General features: G+C 49.4%; 1 protein-coding gene across 2 annotated transcripts; it reads left to right on the top strand.

Annotated features, from left to right (window-relative positions):
* Window positions 1-277: 277 nt before the first annotated feature.
* LOC127046523 (zinc finger protein 3-like) lies at window positions 278-19,291 on the top strand. Of its 2 annotated transcripts, none has more exons than XM_050943688.1 (10): window positions 278-357; window positions 1,144-1,224; window positions 2,779-3,000; window positions 3,636-3,658; window positions 5,001-5,116; window positions 5,417-5,449; window positions 6,337-6,441; window positions 8,844-8,932; window positions 9,668-9,794; window positions 15,641-19,291. In XM_050943688.1, exons 1-10 carry the CDS (start codon window positions 295-297, stop codon window positions 16,762-16,764), a joined length of 1,983 nt encoding a protein of 660 aa, XP_050799645.1. In that variant the 5' UTR covers window positions 278-294; the 3' UTR covers window positions 16,765-19,291. The 2 variants fall into 2 exon arrangements, with proteins under 2 accessions (XP_050799645.1, XP_050799638.1); XM_050943681.1 differs by having other exon boundaries at window positions 15,638-19,291.
* Window positions 19,292-20,597: the final 1,306 nt, after the last annotated feature.

Raw genomic sequence — 20,597 nt, 5'->3', positions numbered from 1 at the left:
GGTGATTGACACGTGCTGGGTCCCATCTCCAGCCCTGACTTGACACGTGCTCGCTGCATTCTCAGCCGGGGGCTCCTTGGTCCCATGGTTCAGCAGCACCAGCCCCTGCCCCTGCTTTTCTCCTGGGGAGACCCAGCTCCTCTCCTGCCTCCTCCGGGCTGAGGCGGGTCCCTGCTTCCCTTCGTGTCCCAACCCCCCTGCGAGGAGCCCGGGGGGCAGGGCCAGGCCCGGGGAGGAGCCGCCCCTTCCTGCTCTCCCGGTCCGGCCCCAACCCCTGTGTGCAGCAGCGAGGCCATGGCCGGGATCGGGAGCGCAGCGCGGAGGCTGCTCCAGCCCTGCAGCCGGCGGGGCAGCGCGGTGGGGCCGGGGGGCAGCGCGGGGCGGCCAGGGCCCGGGCCCGGGGGGCGGGGACACGCGTGGGGCGGACACGCTCCTGCTGGGAGGGGCGGGCCCGGCTGCCTGGTTCGCCCCCTGCCCGGGGGCGGGGGGAGGTCCCATCGCTCCCCGCGGCCGGAGCGGGGCTGCGGGGAGCGAGTGTCCCGGGCGGGGCGAAGCAGCCCCTGCTGCGGGGCCGGGGCGGCGAAGCCCTGGAGCGGCTGGGCCGGGAGCTGCAGGAGGGGCCCAGAGCGCGGCTCGGCTGCAGAGCTCGGAGCCCAGGCCGGGCCCGGGAGCGGGGGGAGCCGGGGGAGGGGCGGGATCTGGGATGTCAGAGCGGGGCGGGGGGGGGGGAGGACTGTGGGGTTCTGGGAGTTTGTGGTGTGGTGGGGATCAGGGCTGGGGGGGACTGTGGGGCGGTTGGGAGCTGGGAGTTTGGGGGGTGGGGGGTCAGGGCTGGGGATTGGGGATGTTTGGGGGGGCTCCATGTTCAGATCTGGCCCTGCGGGAGCTTTGGGGGCTGGAGCTGGGAAAGTGGGAGAGTGTCTGAAGCTGGCTGCTTGGGATGTGGGTGAGGCCCTGGGGAGCTGGGGGTTGGGCTGCACCCCTGACACTGCAGCTTGGAGCCCTGCGTTTCCTCTGGAAAAGCTGTTCCCTGTTTCACCAGCTCTTCTCAGTCTGAGTCCCAGGGACCGCGGACGGACCCTGAAATCTGGCAGCTGGGAGGTTTGCAGCAGTTTCTAATCCTCCCTCCCCTGCTTCTTTCAGGAGGTACCACAAAAGCATCTGGCCCCTCTGGGGAAAGAGAGAGAAGCAACCGAGGAGGAGCGGCAAAGCAAAGAGCTGCTGGTAGGTGCCCAGAGCCCCCTGTCACTTAGGTTTGCCTGGCATAAAAATGACCTGGTGAATGCAGGGCCCACCCTGCCCGCCTCAGCCAGGGACCCTTCTGCACTGGAGCCCAGGGAGATGGCAAGGTCAGACACAGGGGTTACATAATGCCCTTAGGATGCAGGAGGCTGCTGGGCAGGAGAGGGTCAGTCTGTGTTAGCCCAGAGCCCCTGCCCACAGGGATCCTTTCTAGCTCCTGAGGGGGATGTGGAGGAAGGAGATGAAATGTGGGCTGCAGAGATGGAGGATTTAGCTCAGTGCAAGTTGATGAGGTTTCGGGGAGAAGTATCCCTCCTGCTGGTGATGTACAGTTCACCCCGGCCCTGATCCCAGCTCCCTTCCTGGATTAAATGAACTTCCCATCACTCACTGCAAGAGATCTTGTGTTCTAGTAAATAACTCTGCCACCTGCCCCCGGGTGCATTTATGATTTTCCCTAGTTACCGAGCAGATGAATTTCAGTGTTGATAAATGCAAACTAATGCACATCGGAAAAGATAATATCAAATGGACATAAAATGATGAGGTCTAAATTAGCTGTTACCACTCAAGAAAGAGATTTTGGAGTCACTGTGGATAGTTGTCTGGAAACATCCACTCACTGTGCAGCGGCAGTCAAAAAAGCAAACAATGTAGGGAATCATTAGGAAAGGGATAGACAATAAAACAGAAAATATCCTATTGTCTCTATATAAATCCATGGTACCTCCACACCTTGAATACTGTATACAGATCTGGTCACCTCATCTCAAAAAACAAACAAACAAACAAAAAACCCATTGGAATTGGAAAAGGCATAGAGAAGGCCAAAAAAAATGAAGAAGGGTGCAGAACAGCTTCCGTATGAGGAGAGATTAATAAGACTGAGGCTATGGCTACACGCCGCAGCTTTTAGCGACACGGCTCTGCTGCTACAGCTGTGCTGCTAACAGGCACACAGTGTCGCTACTGTTTGTCAGCAAGAGAGAAGTGCCAGTGTAGACAAAGCCTGAGACTGTTCAGCTTGGAAAAGAGACTACTAAAGCGGGGTAGGGGTAGGGGGTGTGGTAGAGGTCTATAAAATCATGACTTATGTGGCGAAAGTAAATAAGGAAGTGTTATTTACTCCTCATAACACAAGAACTAGGAGTCACCCAGTGAAATGAATAGGCAGCAGATTTAAAACAAACAAAAGGAAGTATTTCTTCACACAACAAACAGTCAGCTTGTGGACCCCCTTGCCAGAGGATGTTGTGAAGGCCAAGACATTAAAAGAGTTCAAAAAAGAACTAGTGGCTATAAGCCAGGATGGGCAGGGATGGTGTCCCTAGCTTCTGTTTGCCAGAAGCTGGGAATGGGCGGCAGGGGATGGATCACTTGATGATTCCCTGTTCTCTTCATTCCCTCTGGGGCACCTGGCATTGGCCACTGTCAGAAGACAGGGTACTGGGCTAGATGGACCTTTGGTCTGACCCAGTCTAGCCGTTCTTATGTTCTATGTTCCCCTGTTACTGAGCCGCCCTCTCCCTGTTGTAGAAACAGACGGCAGCCGAGAGGCAGAAGATCGTCTGGGAGTGGCAGGAGCTGCGAGGGTTTCTGGAGGAGCAGAAGCAGCGGCTGCTGTCCCGGCTGGAAGAGCTAGAGAGAGCCATTGTCCAGAGACGAGATGAGGGCATCTGCAGCCTGTCCTGGGAGATTTCCCTGCTCAGTGAGAGGGGAGGAGAGAAGGGGCAGCAGCCGCTGAGCCAACCCCTGCAGGTCAGGCTGTCATTGCAATGATCATGCACAGCGTTTCTATAGGTGCTTCTGAGCCCTGGACCCCAAAGCACTTTACAGAGTGGGATCAGGGGCATTATCCCTCTGGGACAAATGGGGAAAGTGAGGCAGAGGGAGGGGCAGAGCCCTGCCCAAGGTCACACAGTGAATCTGGCAGCGGTGCCAGGGATGGGCCCTGGGAGTCCTGGATGCTGCAGCCCCAAGACCTTCTCTCTTGGAAATGACTCTCTGCATTTGCACTTGGAGGGTGAAATCCCCTCCCCCACCATGCTGAGGTCCTGAGCCAGGCCCACAGCCTCTCTCAGTGCAGGTTAATGGGTTTAGTGGGGCCAGGGGCCTTCTGGGTGTCTCAGCATTGGGCAGAATTTGATTCTCAATGCAGAGAAATATCTTCTGCCTGTAAAGTGCCCAGGGAGAAGATTTCCACAGTGGCAGCCTGCCCGCAGGGATTGCTGGGCCTGCATAGGGGAAAGTCCCTGGTGGGGGGCAGCTGCTCTGGGAATGTAACCTGAAATTCCCCTACTGCCCGAGGCCTCAGTGGTGACCCCTGCAGAGCAGGAGGCCTCCCCACCCAGGGACACTCCCCCTGACGGCCTCCTCTTTCTCTCCATCTTTAGGATGCTGGGAGCACTGGAGGCAGGTAAGTCCTGAGCTCCATTTCGCTCCTCTCATGGGCCGTTAGGTTTGATAACTGCGCTGAATAGGAAGCTGCCCCCTGCCCTTGGAGCATGTGATTCTGACTCCCCTAGTGGCCGACTCAGGTAGGAGAAGAGCCGGTTACTCTCTGATCCCTAACGAGGTCACAGCAGGGCTGCTAGACACAGGGCCGATGGGACAGACCAGGCCTGTCTCCTGGACTGATGTGGCCACGTCATGTATTCCGAGGGTGCAGAATCTCAGCTTTCGTGTTTGTTAAAGTGAGTTGTTGGCCCTCAACACCTCCCCAATGTAAACGGAGACAGTGTTGCCTTGCTGGGGCTGCCAGCAGCCTGAAGCCGTAGCTCAGAGAGCGTGAACTCTCCTGTCCCCTGTTAATGTCACCGGGGTGTCAACTGAAATAGCAACACTTTGATGTCAACATTCAACATTTCCTGGCTGATCACTTGAGCAGGTGGAACAGGGAGAGGGCAGGAGTGAAGCCTTTGTGGGGTGGGAATAGCGTGTTGCTGTAGGGAGGGAAGAACAGAGGAGAGACACAAAGACAAGGAAGCAAGAGAGAAATGGAGAAAGGAGGGTGGGAAAGGCAGGGAAACAGAGGGAAGAACGAGCAGGGCCCTACAGGGTGTCCGGGAAGGGGCTGTTTTCCTCCTGAGTGACACTGAGTGTGACAGACAAAGACTTGGCAAAATACGAAGAACTAAAATTTTATTTCTGTTGCGAAGGGCAGATTCTCCCCTTGTTCCTTGTACGTGGGTGTCCCATGGAGAGCAGTGAGTGTTCTGCTGTGAATGGAGCACAGGGCACAGAGTCCTAACCTGATGCCCTGGCCCACTGACCTTAATGGACAGGGCAATCTGGCCCTCTCTGCCAAATGAGCTGGACACCCCAGGGTTACTGCTTCAGCTGAAGGGCTTGAGGGTTTTGGTGTTTAAGGGTCCATGTTCATTCTCTGCTGGAGCCCTGAGCTCTCTCTGTGACCACTGTCAGCATGTAGGACCTGCCCACTCTTTGGTCTGTGTCTCCTCCCTTTCCACATAATCCCAGTGCTGGTGCCCCTTGTTACTGCAGTAAACCAGCATAGGGGGTGGCTCTGCCCCCCACAGAACCAGAGCGTCCCTGAGAAAGCTCCTGAACAATGTCTCCGTTCCTTGCTCTAGTGTCTCCCCACTTCCCGTCTCTCTGGGGAGCACAGGGCTGAGGTGACTCAACATGACAACAACCATCTCAGGCTACAAAGCTCAGATCCAGGTTTCCTGGAGGTTGGGGGTTGCTGGGCTCAGGGTCTGGGGCTCAGGCCTATTTCTCACCCCTCCTTTCCCCAGCTGGGAGGACAGGATGTTTCAGAAGCCAGAGTCATCATTTGCGGAGCTGGAGAAGAGACTCAGCGATTTCTCTCTGAAAAGTGCCATGCTGCAGGAGGTGCTGCTGGGATTCAAAGGTGAGTTGGAGTCTGTGGGTGGCGTCTCCTCTGGTTAGAGTGACCCTCGCCCTGGGGAGGAGTCAGGGACTCTAGTGGTGTCACTGATCCTCGGCTCCATCTCACAGCCCAGCTCAGCGAGTCGCCCTTCCCCATGGAGCAGCTCTGTGGGGCTGGCTCTGTCTGCAGCGGCTGCGTTATCGGCCTCTGATGTCTGTCACTATCTCGTAGTTAACAGCAGTTCCATTAATAAGCAATGAGGATTTCTCCATGAATGCAAGGGCCTGAATTCTCACCTCTCCCATATTCTCCTTCCCCTAGAGATGCTGCGACGGGGGCTGGGGAGCAACACAGGTACGTGTCTGTCTCTGACTGGCCATGGGGAGATTTCAGACCAATAACCGTGTTAATGACAGGGAATCGCAGCCTCCAGCACCTGGAAGCTATGTAACAATGGGAAGTGATGTTACTTTGTTCTTGCACCACTATATTTTCAACTGATTGTCTCTCAGATATTTTAGCTCATCAATGTCACGTAAGCATTTAGAGTGTTTTGCAGGTTTTTTAGTACTCATTAATTTTTTTTTGCTTTGTTTTCTTTAATTATTGCATTTTATAATGACTACATTCATTTTAAGAATTTTATTTTGCGGTTTTAATTGCAGTAATATTAATAGTGTTTTTAATTAAGTTTGCATAATCTGATTTTAAAACATTTTTGTAAAGACCACTAAGGTCTTTGACAACTTTTCCTGTGTTTGGGTGGCTGCTTGATACTTTTTAAAAAAAAAAATACAAAGGCTGAGCTTTTTTTTTAAACATATTTGTTTGTAAGTTTGTTAGTATAGTTAGTGTTTTGGCTTTTTAAAAAAATATAGAGACTTTTTTTGTTGTAACTTTTTAAATTGGTAATGTATTCACATTTTTAACTTATAATTATTTTAGTACACTATTTACTTCTTGTGACACAGGTTGTAGCTGATTTTTACACTTTAAATAAATAAAACAGCTGTTATCATCTAATTTGGTTAAAACAGCAGTTCAATATATATATATATATATTTTTGCATAACCTGCACTTCTTAAGAATGCAACATTTGTTTGGTTCTTTTAATTAACTTTTTGTTCTAAACTTCTTTTTTATGCTTTCATTATACCTTAAATACATTTATAGTTCTTGGAATGATTTTATTCATTTAAGATAGAATCTTAATTTTTTTTTTCTCCCAATACATTCCTAGCCATCCCGATGATGATTAATTTCTGGGAAACATCCTCAGCAGAATTATTTGAAGGTGTAGCATTGGAGAGTAAAGGCACAGAGGCAGTGGCTTGTGGGAAACAGGGTAAGTTTCATTACTAATCCTGCTCTTAAAAAGAGGGCTCTTTTTAGAAAACTAGTTTAACGTACAAGCACTGAGAGACTTTAAAGAAAGTCACTAATCTTGGGAGCAGTGGGTCTTTTTGGAGCATATTTTAACTGACAAGCCCTTACAGCCTTTCTGAGAAACTATGGTCAAAATGAAGTGCAAATTAATGATCATGCATCATGAGGGGAAAGAGGAGGGAACACAAGTTAAAATATAATGAAAACAAAGCCTTTCAGAAAGGAAATGTAGCAGTGTTGCCATGTCAGGAGTGAGGTGGGAGATGATTTTCTCCCCCCGCCCCCCAATCTCTTTTTAAAAGTCCTAAAAGGAATTAAAGTGGGTGGCATAGTTAATTTTTTATTATTTTGTTTACTAATTTAATCCATGTCCCTAAGGCCAAGTTTGGCCTGGGTAACTTTGTTTCCACGTTTTCTTGTTCACCAAACATAGAGCTTAATGCTGGCCCTGAACGACATCATTAGCCCCTCTTGTTTGGACTAATTGAATTTTCTGTCGTTGGTCGTCTTTCACCTGTGCATGGCCTTCATGGCTGAAAAGAATTTAACCTACTTTTCATCAACTTGTTGCTAGAGGGTATTGTAAGATCTTATGAAATTTTGTCTCATTTTTACAGTGAAGTAAGGCAGAGAGTTCAAAATGTGGGTGTTATTGGAATTAACAGTTCCCAGGATTGGTCCATATATGCCATTGCTCTTGGCTCATTCATGCTTTGTCCGCGTACCATGTAGCACTCTCTTCCCATGCGTAGTCAATGCCGATACAAAAGAATGATCTAGGCTGGTGTTTCTCAGCTGGTGGTTTGTGACCCACGGGGGCTCAGGAAAGGCAGTCAGAAGGCTGTGAGATGTTGAGTGTTTCATTATGAACTAAAGCAAAGAAAATCTCACTTCCCCACTCCTGCACTCCCCTGTTCATTGTGGACAAGTGTTCTCTGCCAGCCTCTTGAAATATACAAGTTATAAATAGACTCAGCACGGATGCATGTTGTATTCTTACTTTTTAAATAAATGTACAGCGGTCAGAAAAAAATTGACTGCCAATAAGTGGTACTTGTTTACTTATTTGAGCTGTGAAATTAGGCAGTTTGCAGCTGTGCGCAGTAACCCTTTCATTGCCTGTATCCTAGCCAGTGAGACTGAAACCCCTGCAGTGGTTAGTAGAGATGGGGACGAGGCAGAAAATTTGGATCCAAACCGGCATTCATTGCTGTCAGCGATCGCAGGAGAGTAAAGGAACCCAGGGATCGTTGGTCACTAAGTCTTCCAGGCAGAGAGAGGAGAGAGGGGGAAACAGAAGTCAGAAAATGAAGGAGAAATAAGTGAGGGTGGGGAGCGGAGGTCACAAGCTCCCAAACCTGCCCACATCCAGTCATAGAGTCATAAAGTGTAAGGCCAGAAGGGACCCACTGGATCATCTGGTCTGACCTCCTGTCTAGCACTGGCTGCCAACACCTCCCAGCACCCGTCCACTAAACCCAACAGCTGGAGTGAGACCAAAGTCTTGCAGCCCCCAGGAGACTAGACTCTTACATGCCCCAGGCAGAGAAAAGGAGGGACTGAGGTGCACCAATGCCCCAGACCCCTGCAGTGGCAGGTAAATGGTTCAGTGAGATATTTCTGGGTAATCCTAGTGAGTTCCCCACACCCCACGCTGCAGAGGAAGATGAAACTCCCTCCACAGGTCACTGACGACCTGACCTGGGAGGGAAATTCTTTCCCCATCTCACCTATAGTGTCAGTTAGACCCTGAGTATGGGAGCAAGAACCAGCCAGCCAAGCCCCTTAGAGAGAGAGAAAGAGACTGAATGATCAGTGCCACTTCACAACCCTGATCCAGCCTACCCAATATCCTGTCGTCTTCTCTAGCCATTCCTGAAGTTTCAGAGGAAGGAGATTAAATAAACCCTCTCAAAATACATTGTGGGAGGGTGGGGGTGGGAGAGGAATCCCTTCCTGACCCCTACCAGTAGTGGCTGAAACCCTGAAGCATGAGGGTGAGGAACATAACACATAAAATGGAAGGGAGCCTCACTTAATGTTCCACTGTTTGTCTCTGTCTTCCATCTTAATATCACCAGCAAACTTCATTTTATTTCCCGTGCCAGCAGGGCAGACTTTGTCCTATTCCTGCCTCCGCCTGGTCCCCACCATTGGGGGAGTTGCCCTCAGGGTTTTAAAACTAGCACAGTGGGTTTAGTGCTGGTGGGAAGGGCTGGGTCTGGGCTGTGATAAAGTGGTAGAATATTTTCCCAGCATGTGAGTCAGAAACATCTTGTCCAGGGAAAAGGCCAGGGAAAATCATGATGTGACAGGAACTAACTACTGAAATCTTCCCTGTCACCTTTCTCACCCTGACAGGCGGCACAGTAACACCCACCTTTGGCTCCAGATTGTCCCAGCCTCCCACGGGACAGGGAAGGGAACTGGCTGTAGTGGAGCTAGTCCAGGTAGGGATTATTGCGGGGTTGCTAGTGGGTTCCTGCTGGGGGGAAAGGGGCAGGAAATACTGAGGGCCTGAGATCTTTTGGGGAGCTCAGTGTGGAGGTGGGATGGGGGCAGGAAATACCCAGGGTGGAGAAAGGGAGGGGGACAAGGCATGTGACAAACTTGCTGGGAATCGTTTAACCCAAGTCCTGGATTCTGGGAACAGACTCATGAGGTTTAGGGGAGGAAATTACCCTATTTGTGGAATAGGGTTGTGTTGGGGGTGGGGGAACACTGGACAGGGCTGGGGAAATGTATCAGATTCCCAGTGCAAGAACATGAACCTACTGGCCAGAGGCTGCTAGGAGATTTGAAGGAGGGGGTGGGAGGTTACCCACCAGTGGGGCGTAGAGTAGATAATCCCTCCCCTTCTTTCCAGCTGCCGGCAATGGGAAGCCTGTTGGGATTCCTACTGGGGAGCCAACCCTGGAGCCTGCTGGGGGACCCATCCCCCGCATCAGCCTCTGGCTTGTAGGTGTGTGACGAATGAGAAGACCCTTCCCCCCGTCTGCTGGGAGGGGAGGGGATCTCTATCTCCCCTCCTGTTTTGCCTCCTGGCTGCTCTGAACAGGGTGGGGGTGGGACTCTGCTGACTGTGAGCCTGCCAAAGCTTCCATTTAATTGGCTCCTCTCCCACATGAATAGTGGGATTGTGAGTGGGGCAGCAGGTTGTGAGTGTTGGGCTCTTGCTCTTTCAGGGGCCGGTGCCCTTCGAGGAGGTGGCTGTGTATTTCACCAGGGAAGAGTGGGCTCTGCTGGACCCCCGTCAAAGAGCCCTCTACAGAGACGTCATGCAGGAGAACTATGAGATTGTGACCTCGCTGGGTAAGGATTCCTGTCCCTTCGGTTCTTAGAAGGGGAAATGAAGAGTTAAGGTTCACACCTTCCCCACAATGCCACCTCTGCTCTGCCCTGTCTCAGCAACAGCCCATTGAGAGCATTGAAATGGGGCAGACTAGGTCCCTCAGGGTTCACATGCAACTCCCTTGATATCACAGTCACAGCTCTGCCAAGCTACTCCAACTACTCCCTCCACCATCCAGTTACAGCTGCAGCTGACCCAGTGCAGGGAATATGGGAGGGGAGAAGATGATGGGGGAGCTAGTGCTTGTGGGGTGCCACAAGGTAGGGAAGGCTGAGTGTAGTGGGAGGAAAGGGATAGGTATGTGGAAGTCTAGAGGGAATCAGGGAGGGATGGGTGCCATGGAAGGAACAGGAGGTGAGGAATCAGAGACCGAATCTCCTGGGAACAGGGAGTGTGGTGGTTTAGGGGAGTGGGAGCCTGGGAATGGAGAAAAGGGGTGGAGGTCCCAGCAGTGGTGCTGTTGGAGGGGGAGGATTAGGTAGGAGATCAGGGATCCTTGGAAGTGGTAAAGATTGAGGATAGTGGGAAGGTGGTGGGGAGTGGTTGCTCCAAGGAGCAGGAAGGATCTGGTGGCAATGGGAAGGGAAGGTTTCAGAGAGGCAGATATTTGGGGCCCTCCACTGAGAATGCTTTTGCCATAGTCTCTAATGACCTCTCCCTAAGCAAAGCTCAGAACCAGTGCTCCACTCTTATTCTTCTTTACCCGTCAGCCACCTTTAATACCACTGACTGTGGTCATCGTCTTGACATCTTGTCTGCTTCCTGGTTCTCCTCCTACTTCTGTAACTGCTTCTTCAGTGTGTGTCCTTAGGAAGATCGTCCTCACCTCCACTCCACTTTTCTGTGGGGGTTCTACGGGGCTCAGTCCTTGGTCACTTCCTCTGCACTTTATCTCTAGGAAATCTCACCCCCAAACACAAATTCAGCTACTGTCCATATGCTGATGAATCACAGATCTACCGCTCTACTCCAGACCTGTCTCCTTCTGTCCAAACTGAAATCTCTGCCTCCCTCTGATGACTCCTCATGGATGGCTAGCCATCAGCTCAAGCTCAACAGCTGAAATGTTGATCACAGAGCTCTTAATCCCCCAAACCAGCCCCCCACCTCCTTTCTTGCTGTTCAGCCCAGAACTAGCTGATGAAATCTCTGGCAATATTTGCAAACTCAGATGACAGAAGAGGTCCCAGAAGACTGGAGAAGGGTTAACCATAGTGCCCATCTTTACAAAGGAGAAAAAGGAGCAGCTGGAGCCTAGTCAGCCTGACCTCAGTACCAGGGAAGCTACTAGAGCAATGTATAAAACATTCAATTTGCAAACACCCAGAGGATGAAGGGGTAATCGATAGCAGCAAGCGTGGATTTACTAAGAACATAGCATGACAAACCAGCCTGATATCCTTCTTTGATAGGGTAACTGGTTTGGTGGCTAAAATAGACCTGGACTTCAAAAAGGCTTTTGACACAGTCCCATGAGTAAGCTGGAGAAATGCAGGCTCAACAGAACTCCCATTAAGTGGATATATAATTGGTTACACAACCGCAAGCAAAGAATAACTATTATTGGAATGATGTCAGATTGGAGGGATTTCTCAAATTGGGTTTCACAGGGATCTGTTTTGTGTCTGTTGCTATTTAACATCTTCATTAACGACCTGGAGGTAAGAATAGAGAACATACTGATCAAATTTGCAGATGACACAAAGCTTGGGGGGGTTGTCAACACTTTGGAGGCTAGAGCAAAACTTCAAAGGGATCGTAATAAATTGGCAAACTGGGCTATAGACACCAATGAAATTGAACAAAGACAAATGTAAGGTGCTACAGTTGGGGAAGAAAAGCCCAACGCACAAATACTGACTGGGGGATAACTGGCATGGCAGCAGCACCGTTGAGAAGGATCTGGGAGTTGTGATGGATCACAACCTCAACACAAGGTCAACAGTGTGATGATGCTGCAAAAAGAAGCAAATGCATTAACAGAAGCATAGCATGCAAATCACAGGTGGTGATAGTACTGCTCCACTGGGCACTGGTTAGGCCTCAGAGCTACTCCTGGGTCCAGTTTTGGTCACCAGTGACTAGACAGGATGTAGAGAAACTGGAAAGAATCCAGAGGCAAGTGACAAAGATGATCAAAGGGTGGAACACAAACCAGTGAGGAAAGGCTGATGGAACTCGATGTGTTTACTTTGGAAAAAAGAGTTAATGGAGGGGGATATGACAGTAGTTTTCAAATACTCAAAAGGCTGTGTGAGCATGTGTGGCCGTCCCTCCTGGTCTGTCTCAGGGCAGAGCTGCAAAGTCTCCAAGCCCAGGCCCTCAGGCAGGGTGGAGCAGCAAACAATTAGGGGCTTTGCCCAGGGCAAGCACCATACAGTCTAGCGTCCTAGCTTGGTGAACAGTCGACCACCACAGGCCTCCTGGCCGAAGGTGGGATGGCAGGAGGTAGGGGGACCCTGGCCCACCTGACTCCGCTGGGTCCCAGTCCCAGGCCCTAACAGTGGCAGTGTAATCCACCACTGGATCAAGGGGGATCCGCCCACAACACCCTTACTTAGTGTCAGGCCAACACTCAGCCAGACGATGGTCTAGTTTTCCTGGGCTACTTCCTACTATCCCCAGGGTTCGGTACCTCTGGCCTCCATTTCCCCAGGGTCGGTGTCTGTGGCAGCCCCATCAGCTCGTTGGCATCTCGGCTGGCTGGTGACCCTGGGAGCTCTGGCCAGTCCTCTGGTTGCTGCCCCAGCAGGTCCTCGGTGTCCCGCTCCGGCAGTGGGTGATAATTGTCTGTCTCCCTTGACAGCTCCAGCCCTACTGAGCTGCAGGTCCCCCTCCTTTTGTCCTTCTGCTTCCTGTCCCGCCCCTCAGCTTCCGGAGGGGTGGGGATGGCTTTCCTGGCTCTGTAGCCCAACGGGCAGGTTGTGGTACCTGTGGTCTTCCCCACTTCAGGCTGCCATACAAAGGATGGGGAACAGTTCTTCTCTCTTGTCACAGAGGGCAGGAGAAGAGGCAGTGGATTCAAACTACAGCACAGCAGATTTAGATTAAATCTCAGGAAAAACTTCCTAACTGGAAGAACCGTAGGATAATGGAACAGACGCCTAGGGATTTGGTGGAAGGTTATTCACTGGAGTTTTCAAAAGGGAGGGGGTTAGACTAGATGACCTTTGTGGTCCTTTTAACTCTATGGTTCTAAGGGGAACCAAGGTTCACCCTTGGAAAAAGCTGAAGTGAGCATGTTGCCGATTAAGGGTATGTCTGCACTGCGTCTGGAAGCTGCGTCTCAGCCAGAGTCCATGCTGACTCACTACAAATAATGGTGTAGGCGCTGTTGGTTGGGTTGTAGCTTGGGCTTTAAAGACAAGGGTTGAGGAGGGTGGGTGGGCTGAATGGTCTGAACGCCAGGCGGAGCCCTAACCTCAAAACAATGTCTCCACAGCCATTTTTAATACACTAGCGTGATACTCATCCTGAAAGGTGGCTGACTCCCTGATGCACCTTAGCAATGCCCTAAAGAGGGTGGTCCCAAGGGAGACTGTATGAAGGTTGGGTCATCTAACTCCCTGTAAATCCATGACCCAGCCCCTTCCCTTGGCACCCTGTCACCGAGCCTTAGTGTGTCACAACTGAGGATGCAAAATTCAGGACGAACTGCTGAGAAATAGGGCAAACAACCCAAAACTGGTGGATATTCTTTTATAAGTTTCAGAGTAGCAGCTGTGTTAGTCTGTATGCGCAAAAAGAACAGGAGTACTTGTGGCACCTAAGAGACTAACAAATTTATTTGAGCATAAGCATGCATCCGATAAAGTGTGCTGTAGCCTACGAAAGCTTATGCTCAAATAAATTTGTTCGTCTCTTAGGTGCCACAAGTACTCCTGTTCTTTTATAAGATAGATCAAACCAGCCACAAAAGTAAACTCCTGTTTCACTACACTGGCTAACAAGAAAACATAAAGGCAGTTTTCTTAAGCATTCCAGTTCTTATATCACCACCAGAAACACTGGATTCAGAGATGAGTAGTTCTTTACAACCAGTGTCATTAAATAATAGTTTCTTCTGATCCCAAAGGGCCAGCCACTCCCTGGTGAATATACAACTTAAATCTCACCCAAAAATCATGCCAGTTCCAATCTTTTACTATCTAATATCTAAAGGTGTATTCATAAAAAGAAAGAAAAGGGAGAGTTAAAATTGGCTAAGGGACTCAATTACATCCATAATGGCAAAGTTCTTGGTTCAGGCTTGTAGCAGTGATGGAATAAACTGCTGATTTATGTCAAGTCTCTGGAGTACATCTACAGCTTGGATGGGTCATTCAGTCCTTTGCTCAGAGCTTCAGTCTGTAGCAAAGTTCCTCTGGAGGTAAGAAGCAGGATTGAAGACAAAATGGAGGTGTTTCCAGAGCATTTTATAGCTTTTGCCGTGTGAAGGGCATCTCATGGTTCTTACTGTGGAAAATTAGAGCAACAGGATGGAGTTCGGAGTCACATGGGCAAGTCACATGTTCATGCCCCATTTCCCTCAGTCATTGCAGGAAGCCATTACCTAGATTCCAGACAGCGCATTTCCATGACAGTCCAGTCAGTGTAGATGGGCTTCTCCTATGATCAACTGTCAACCAAGTGTGTCTTGATGAACCACTTAATTTGAACAGTCCCTCCAAGATGTGGTAGCTAGCTACCTTGTGGTTACCCTGTTATGCTTATAAGAAGCACACAGGATCTTTTTCAGGGGAAAAGGCAATACACTGCATTTATTGAAGATACAACAATTAGCATATGCATTCAGTCACACACCACATACACATACTGTCCTGCCAGTCGATGTTATAGTTACCAGTCCAGAGTCCAGATCAACCTAGTGGCCAGCTACGTTGATCATGGGTAGGAGGAGCTGGATTCTGTTGGTCATGACACGATGTTCTGGGGAAGTCTTGGCAGGATGAACCCAAAGTTTCATGGCAATGCACCCTGATCATATAGAGATTTTCCTTCTTTGGGACCAATGAGTTTTGCACTGTCATGTTGTAATCAATTGTTGTTTGACTAGTGCTTGTTTTCTTAAATTGTCCTTCTCATCCTTTATCTTGTTCTTTCTTCTAGTTCCTCAGGGAGTTGTCCCATGTTGGTTTTGATTACAGCTATCTTGTCCCCACTGATAGGTGCCTGTCTCATCTTTAGAATCATCAGTCTGCCCTCCTCTGGCGTTTCAATAGGGACATGTTGCAGCCTCCTGGCGCCCTTGTGTCTTTCTTCAGTTCCTCCCTCATACATCTGGTTCAGCGATGGCCTTCACACTTACCTCTTAACACACACATTCCTCATTCACACACAAAACAGAATTAATATACACACAACATTTTGAATAGGAACATCAAATTGCAATTCAAAAGAAAACCACCATGGCATTCTTTTACTTATTTTAAAATGCTAAACCTGCAACAAATTGGTGACCCTCAAAGGTCTGTTACTGCCTTGAAATCAGTCCAGACACAGATTCTGGCTGATGTATCTCTGCCCGTTGGCCCATACTGTTACTCAAAAAGGGTGGCTGGCAGGATCATATATTGGTGTATGATCAGATCATACACCAATACACGTAATGCATGCTACATAATTATTCTTTATCCTTCATTCCAAATTATATAAAATACCAACCTAAAATCCCACCACTACATTTGGGGGAAGAGTTTGAGGGAGTTCAGTTCCTGATTTTTATTTGACCTCTCTCCAGTACTTGTTTTGGTTTGGCCTTCCCCTTTCCATGCCTGTCTGAGGTTTCTGTCTCTTGTCACAGCAGGTGACACAATGGTATGTGAGAAAGAGGAGCAGAATTCTCAACAGGAAAATGTTGAGCAAGTGGATAAACACAGAGAATTATCACAAAGATCGGAAAGGAATGTGTCCAGGAGTCATGAGCAGGGAAACCCCTGTGAGATTCAGCACAGACCAGAAAGAGAGTGCGGAAACCAGCCAGGAGAGAAAGTGGGTAAATATATTTCCTGTTGGGGAACTCAGAAGGACATCAAGGGAACCACAACACAGCAGGAAATCCTCATGGGAAAGAGAAAAAATACATGCACTGATGGGAAAAACGTATGTGACTCCTCAGCCCATATAAAGCATCAGAGAATCCACACAGGTGAGAAACCCTATGAATGCAGTGAGTGTGGGAAAACCTTCAAGCGCAGCTCGCATCTTATTACCCATGAGAGAATCCACACAGGGGAGAGGCCCTACAAATGCAGCGAGTGCGGGAAAACCTTCAATTACAGCTCAAACCTTATTAATCATCAGAGAATCCATACTGGGGAGAGGCCCTATGAATGCAGTGAGTGTGGGAAAAACTTTACTCAAAGATCAGGCCTTTCTGAACATCAGAGACTCCACACAGGGGAGAAGTCCTATGAATGCAGTGAGTGTGGGAAAAACTTTACTCAAAGATCAGGCCTTTCTCAACATCAGAGAATCCACACAGGGGAGAAGCCCTATGAATGCCTTGAGTGTGGAAAATGCTTCATTAACAGCTCAGATCTTTCTAGGCATCAGAAAATCCATACAGGTGAGAGGCCCTATAAATGCAATGAGTGTGGAAAATGCTTCACTAACAGCTCAGCCCTTTCTGAACATCAGAGAATCCACACAAGGGAGAGGCCCTATGAATGCTGTGAATGTGGGAAAACCTTCAATCGCAGCTCAAACCTTATTACTCATCAGAGAATTCATACAGGGGAGAGGCCCTATAAATGCAATGAGTGTGGCAAATGCTTCACTAGCAGCTCAGCCCTTTCTAAACATCAGAAAATCCACACAAGGAAGAGGCCTTATGAATGCGGTGAATGTGGCAATACCTTCTCTTGGCACTCAGCCCATGTTAGCAATCAGAGAATCTGCAAGGGAGATAAACACCATAAAAACCTCTAAGGCTATCAATACTTTTTTTCTTTAATATTTTTTCCTGATTCACACGGAGTCCCTGGGCAATGGTCTGGAACTGCTCCCCACAAAGCCAGTCAGGACTTTGGGGAGCCTCCACTCCCTTGGAGCAGACTATTTTCAGGGCTAGAAGCTCACACATCTTCAGCTCCTGGATCTCTCTTTAGAGCATTCGGCATCCTCTCCCCCTCCGTGCACTTCCCACAGTGAGACCGCCCCAGCGGGGTCCTGGGGAAGCCACAGGGTCCTGCACCCCCACTTTGCAGACAGACGTGACTCAGCCAGCCAGTAAAACAGAGGTTTATTTGATGACAGGAACACAGTCTAAAACAGAGCTTGAAGGTACAGCGAACGGGACCCCTCAGCTGGGTACATTCTGGGGGTCAGTGAGCCAGACCCCCACATCTGCACTTCAGTCCTTGTCCCCAGCCTGCTCCAGACTGAAAACCCCCTCCAGCCCCTCCTCTTCTGCTCAGCTCCTTTCCCGGGCTAGGAGGTCACCTGACCTCTTTGTCTCCAACACCTTCAATTGGCACCTTTGCAGAGAAGGGGCCCAGGCCATCAGTTGCTAGGAGACAGAGTGTCAGGCATTTAGGTGCACTGGCCCTTTGCTCTGCTAGATACTTAAGAACTGCATAGGGGACACTGAGGCACCAACACAGTATTCAGAGGAAACAAGAACATTCCTAGTTCGTCACACCCACGTAGTAACTTTTAAAGCTCCTTCAACTGTTTGCAGCACCGTTATCCCTCAGCTTGTCTAGAGGAGTGGCCCATTTTTTTCCTTTTGATGTTCGCCCTGATTTGAGGTTTACCCATTGATCCTTTCTATCAGCACAATTGTCCCATGAGTAATTTGAATCCCAGGAAATGGAGCATCACATTTATACCATTCCTCCTATTGCAAAGTTATTGTTAGAGCACAGTGACACAGATTGTATCATTGCCAGTTGTCCTCATGTTGCTCTGGGTTTTGCTGAAGAGCAGTTATATTGGGCACTTTTCAGATTATAGTTAAATAAAGAGGAACGGGACAGGAAAAAAAGTGTTATTTCAGTCTCTGTGACACTGGAAGGATACGAGGTGACTCAGCAATTCCCTCCTTCTCCATCACTGCAGAACTGTTACGTTTTGTCTGTGCCATACAGAGTTTATTTTCATTCTATCTGTGAAAGCATGTAAAGAATCCAAGCGCTGGAGGACAGGGTTTGGGTCCAGAGTGACCTAGACAAATTGGAGGATTGGGCCAAAAGAAATCTGAGGAGGTTCAACAAGGAGAAGTGCAGAGTCTTGTACATAGGATAGAAGAATCCCATGCACTGCCACAGACTGGGGACTGACTGAGTGAGGTGGGGTTGATAGCAGCCTTCAACTACCTGAAAGAGCAGCATTGTGGGCTTTTTCCTTGCCACTTTTGCTGGGCTGGGCAGGCAGCCTGGAGGCCTTTCTAGAAGAGCATTGGGAACTGAGTTAGGAAAACCAATGTGAAAACCAGAACCTCAGGTTTAGACTCATTTATTTATAATATTAAATCTTGGATTCTAGTGTCACAATCAATACAGTTACTTCAGCCTGATAGTTTCCCAAAGGGAAAAATTAACTTCTCTCCAAAGGGAGTGGAGGGAAAGCACTTTTCAGAATCAGAGAGACAAGGCGGGTGAGAGTAAGAGTTTGTAGAGGACCAACCTCTGTTGGTGAAAGAGACAAGCTTTGGAGCTAACCCTGCACACTTCTTCAGTTCTGTGTAGCCTGAAAGGTCGTCTCATCCACAAACAGCAGTTAGAATGTAAGAACGGCCACACTGAGTAAGACCAGTTTATCTAGCCCACTGTCCAGTCTTCCGAAAGTGACCTATGCCAGGTGCCCCAAAGGACCCCTGGGACCAATATGGATACAACAACACTGCAAACAAGGTTCAAAGGCAATGCATGATTGAAGTGGAGCTTCAGTTCCCCTCTCCTAGGGGTGGGGCTAGGGCCAGTTCCCAATGAGATCTGTTTTCACCTTTGCCCCCTTTCAGTCACTCTGGGATCCTAACTCTGCTCCCAGCTGTCAGGCAGCTTCCAGCCCATCCACCCTACCCACTAAATCCATGGTCATGTGTCACCCCCTTTGCCAGCACACGTAGCCTGCAGGAAAGCTACTCCTGCCAGATGTGTTGGTGGTATAGTGGTGTGCATAGGTGCCTTCTAAGCATTTGATCTGGGTTTGATTCCAAGCCAATGCCATGATGGATTTTCTCTTCTGTTGTTTCCTCATCTGGAAGTGGTTTAATTTCAGTCACATTGTGTTACAATCACATTATCCATAGAATGAGACATTAAATGTGCCAAAGTTCAGCAGGTCATATGGGATGGAGGCACACAAGGGGCTCGAATGCGTCATCTGAGAAAGACAGAACTCTTGGAAACCTGCATCTCCCATCCCCTGGTCTTCTGTGTTATGATTCCAGCTGCGTGAGCTCTTTGTATGATGTTCCTGCATGATGAGGAAATAAAGTTTTGAGTCAGTTTTTGCTCCTGCAGATTCCTTTGCTGTTACAATTATAATGACGTGAACAAAAGGGAGGCAAGATAAAAATAAACTCCAAATTGCAATATAGTTAGGGAAAGAGAAGATCACAGTTAAGCCAAACGCTTCAAAATAAAAATACTAAAAATTACCCCCTCCCCCACTAAAGGGGGTGGGGTACAGCTCTGACTGAGAGGACCCACAGGAGAAATTTCAGCCTGAAGACAAATTTGTGTGAAATGTTGAGAAGTGAAGAGCCCCCTTCCCCTCCCCGCAAATCCCCAGAACTCGTGTCACCCCCATGGCACCAGCACAGGGAACCCAGTGAAATGGGGTTACAGAATACAAGGCAGGAGAGAGGTGACAGGGAGTCTCTCCTTTTCCTTCTCTCTTCGCTTTCTTTTCTACTCTTCTCATCCAGGAACTGCAGTCACAGCAGGGAGGGGTTTGTCTCATTGGAAGGGATCTGTGTCTGTCACGGAGGTTGTGGCAGGTTGTGGCAGTGATGGATTCTGTGACTTCCTGCAACCTCTGTGATTTCTATAGTGGCCATTGTGGCTGACTCCAGGGCTGCCCAACCTGCTGGCTCTGAGGACTGCCCAAGCAGCGGCCAATGCAGCTGGCCCTGGGGACCACTTGACCAGTTGTTCCGAGGGCAGTGGGAGCAGCTGCAGCTTGGCCCCCAGCAGCACTCCTGGGGTGGCCAGAGCAGCAGAATGCCCCCTGGGCCCCCGCCCAGCAGCAGCTGGAATGGCAGTGGGCCCTCAGGGCTTCTCCTCTGGTAGTTGGTGCTCATTATCCATCAAATAAATCAAACACTTCCACCTGCGAGTGGATTTAGCCCAGGACTCTCAGAGTCAGCAGCTCTTACACCCTACACTGAGCTGTCTGGTCAGGTGTCCTAGCACCAGAAGCCTCCTGTCTAGATCCTAAAATAGTGTTTTTGCAGTGGGGGGTGGGGAGGCTGAAATTTTGGACTGGACATTGTAGCTCCACTGTTATTTTATTGAATTGCTTCAAAACAGCAAGTCAAGAAAGTCTCATAAGTTCCAGGCTCTCTGCTGTGGAAACAGCTGCCCCTGCTCTCCAGGAGTCTGTGCGTTCCACCCAGCAAAGTACAAACCTGCTCTGAACTGAAGGGGGGTCAAACAGTGATGGTAGCACAAATACTTCAGACTATTAACCCAGGTCCCTTCCTTTCTTTAACCCAGGACGTGCCAGTCACCTGTTAGCCATAGTGTTATCTTCACCTTCAAATACCTCTCAGGACATTGAACAGAGGGAGTGAAACCTCCTCCCCCAAATGGCTC

Source organism: Gopherus flavomarginatus, chromosome 1 (assembly GCF_025201925.1).
Source record: "Gopherus flavomarginatus isolate rGopFla2 chromosome 1, rGopFla2.mat.asm, whole genome shotgun sequence".
NCBI lineage: Eukaryota > Metazoa > Chordata > Testudines > Testudinidae > Gopherus > Gopherus flavomarginatus.
The sequence above is the reverse complement of the archived record's forward strand: the minus strand, read 5'-3'. Positions and strand labels throughout refer to the sequence as shown.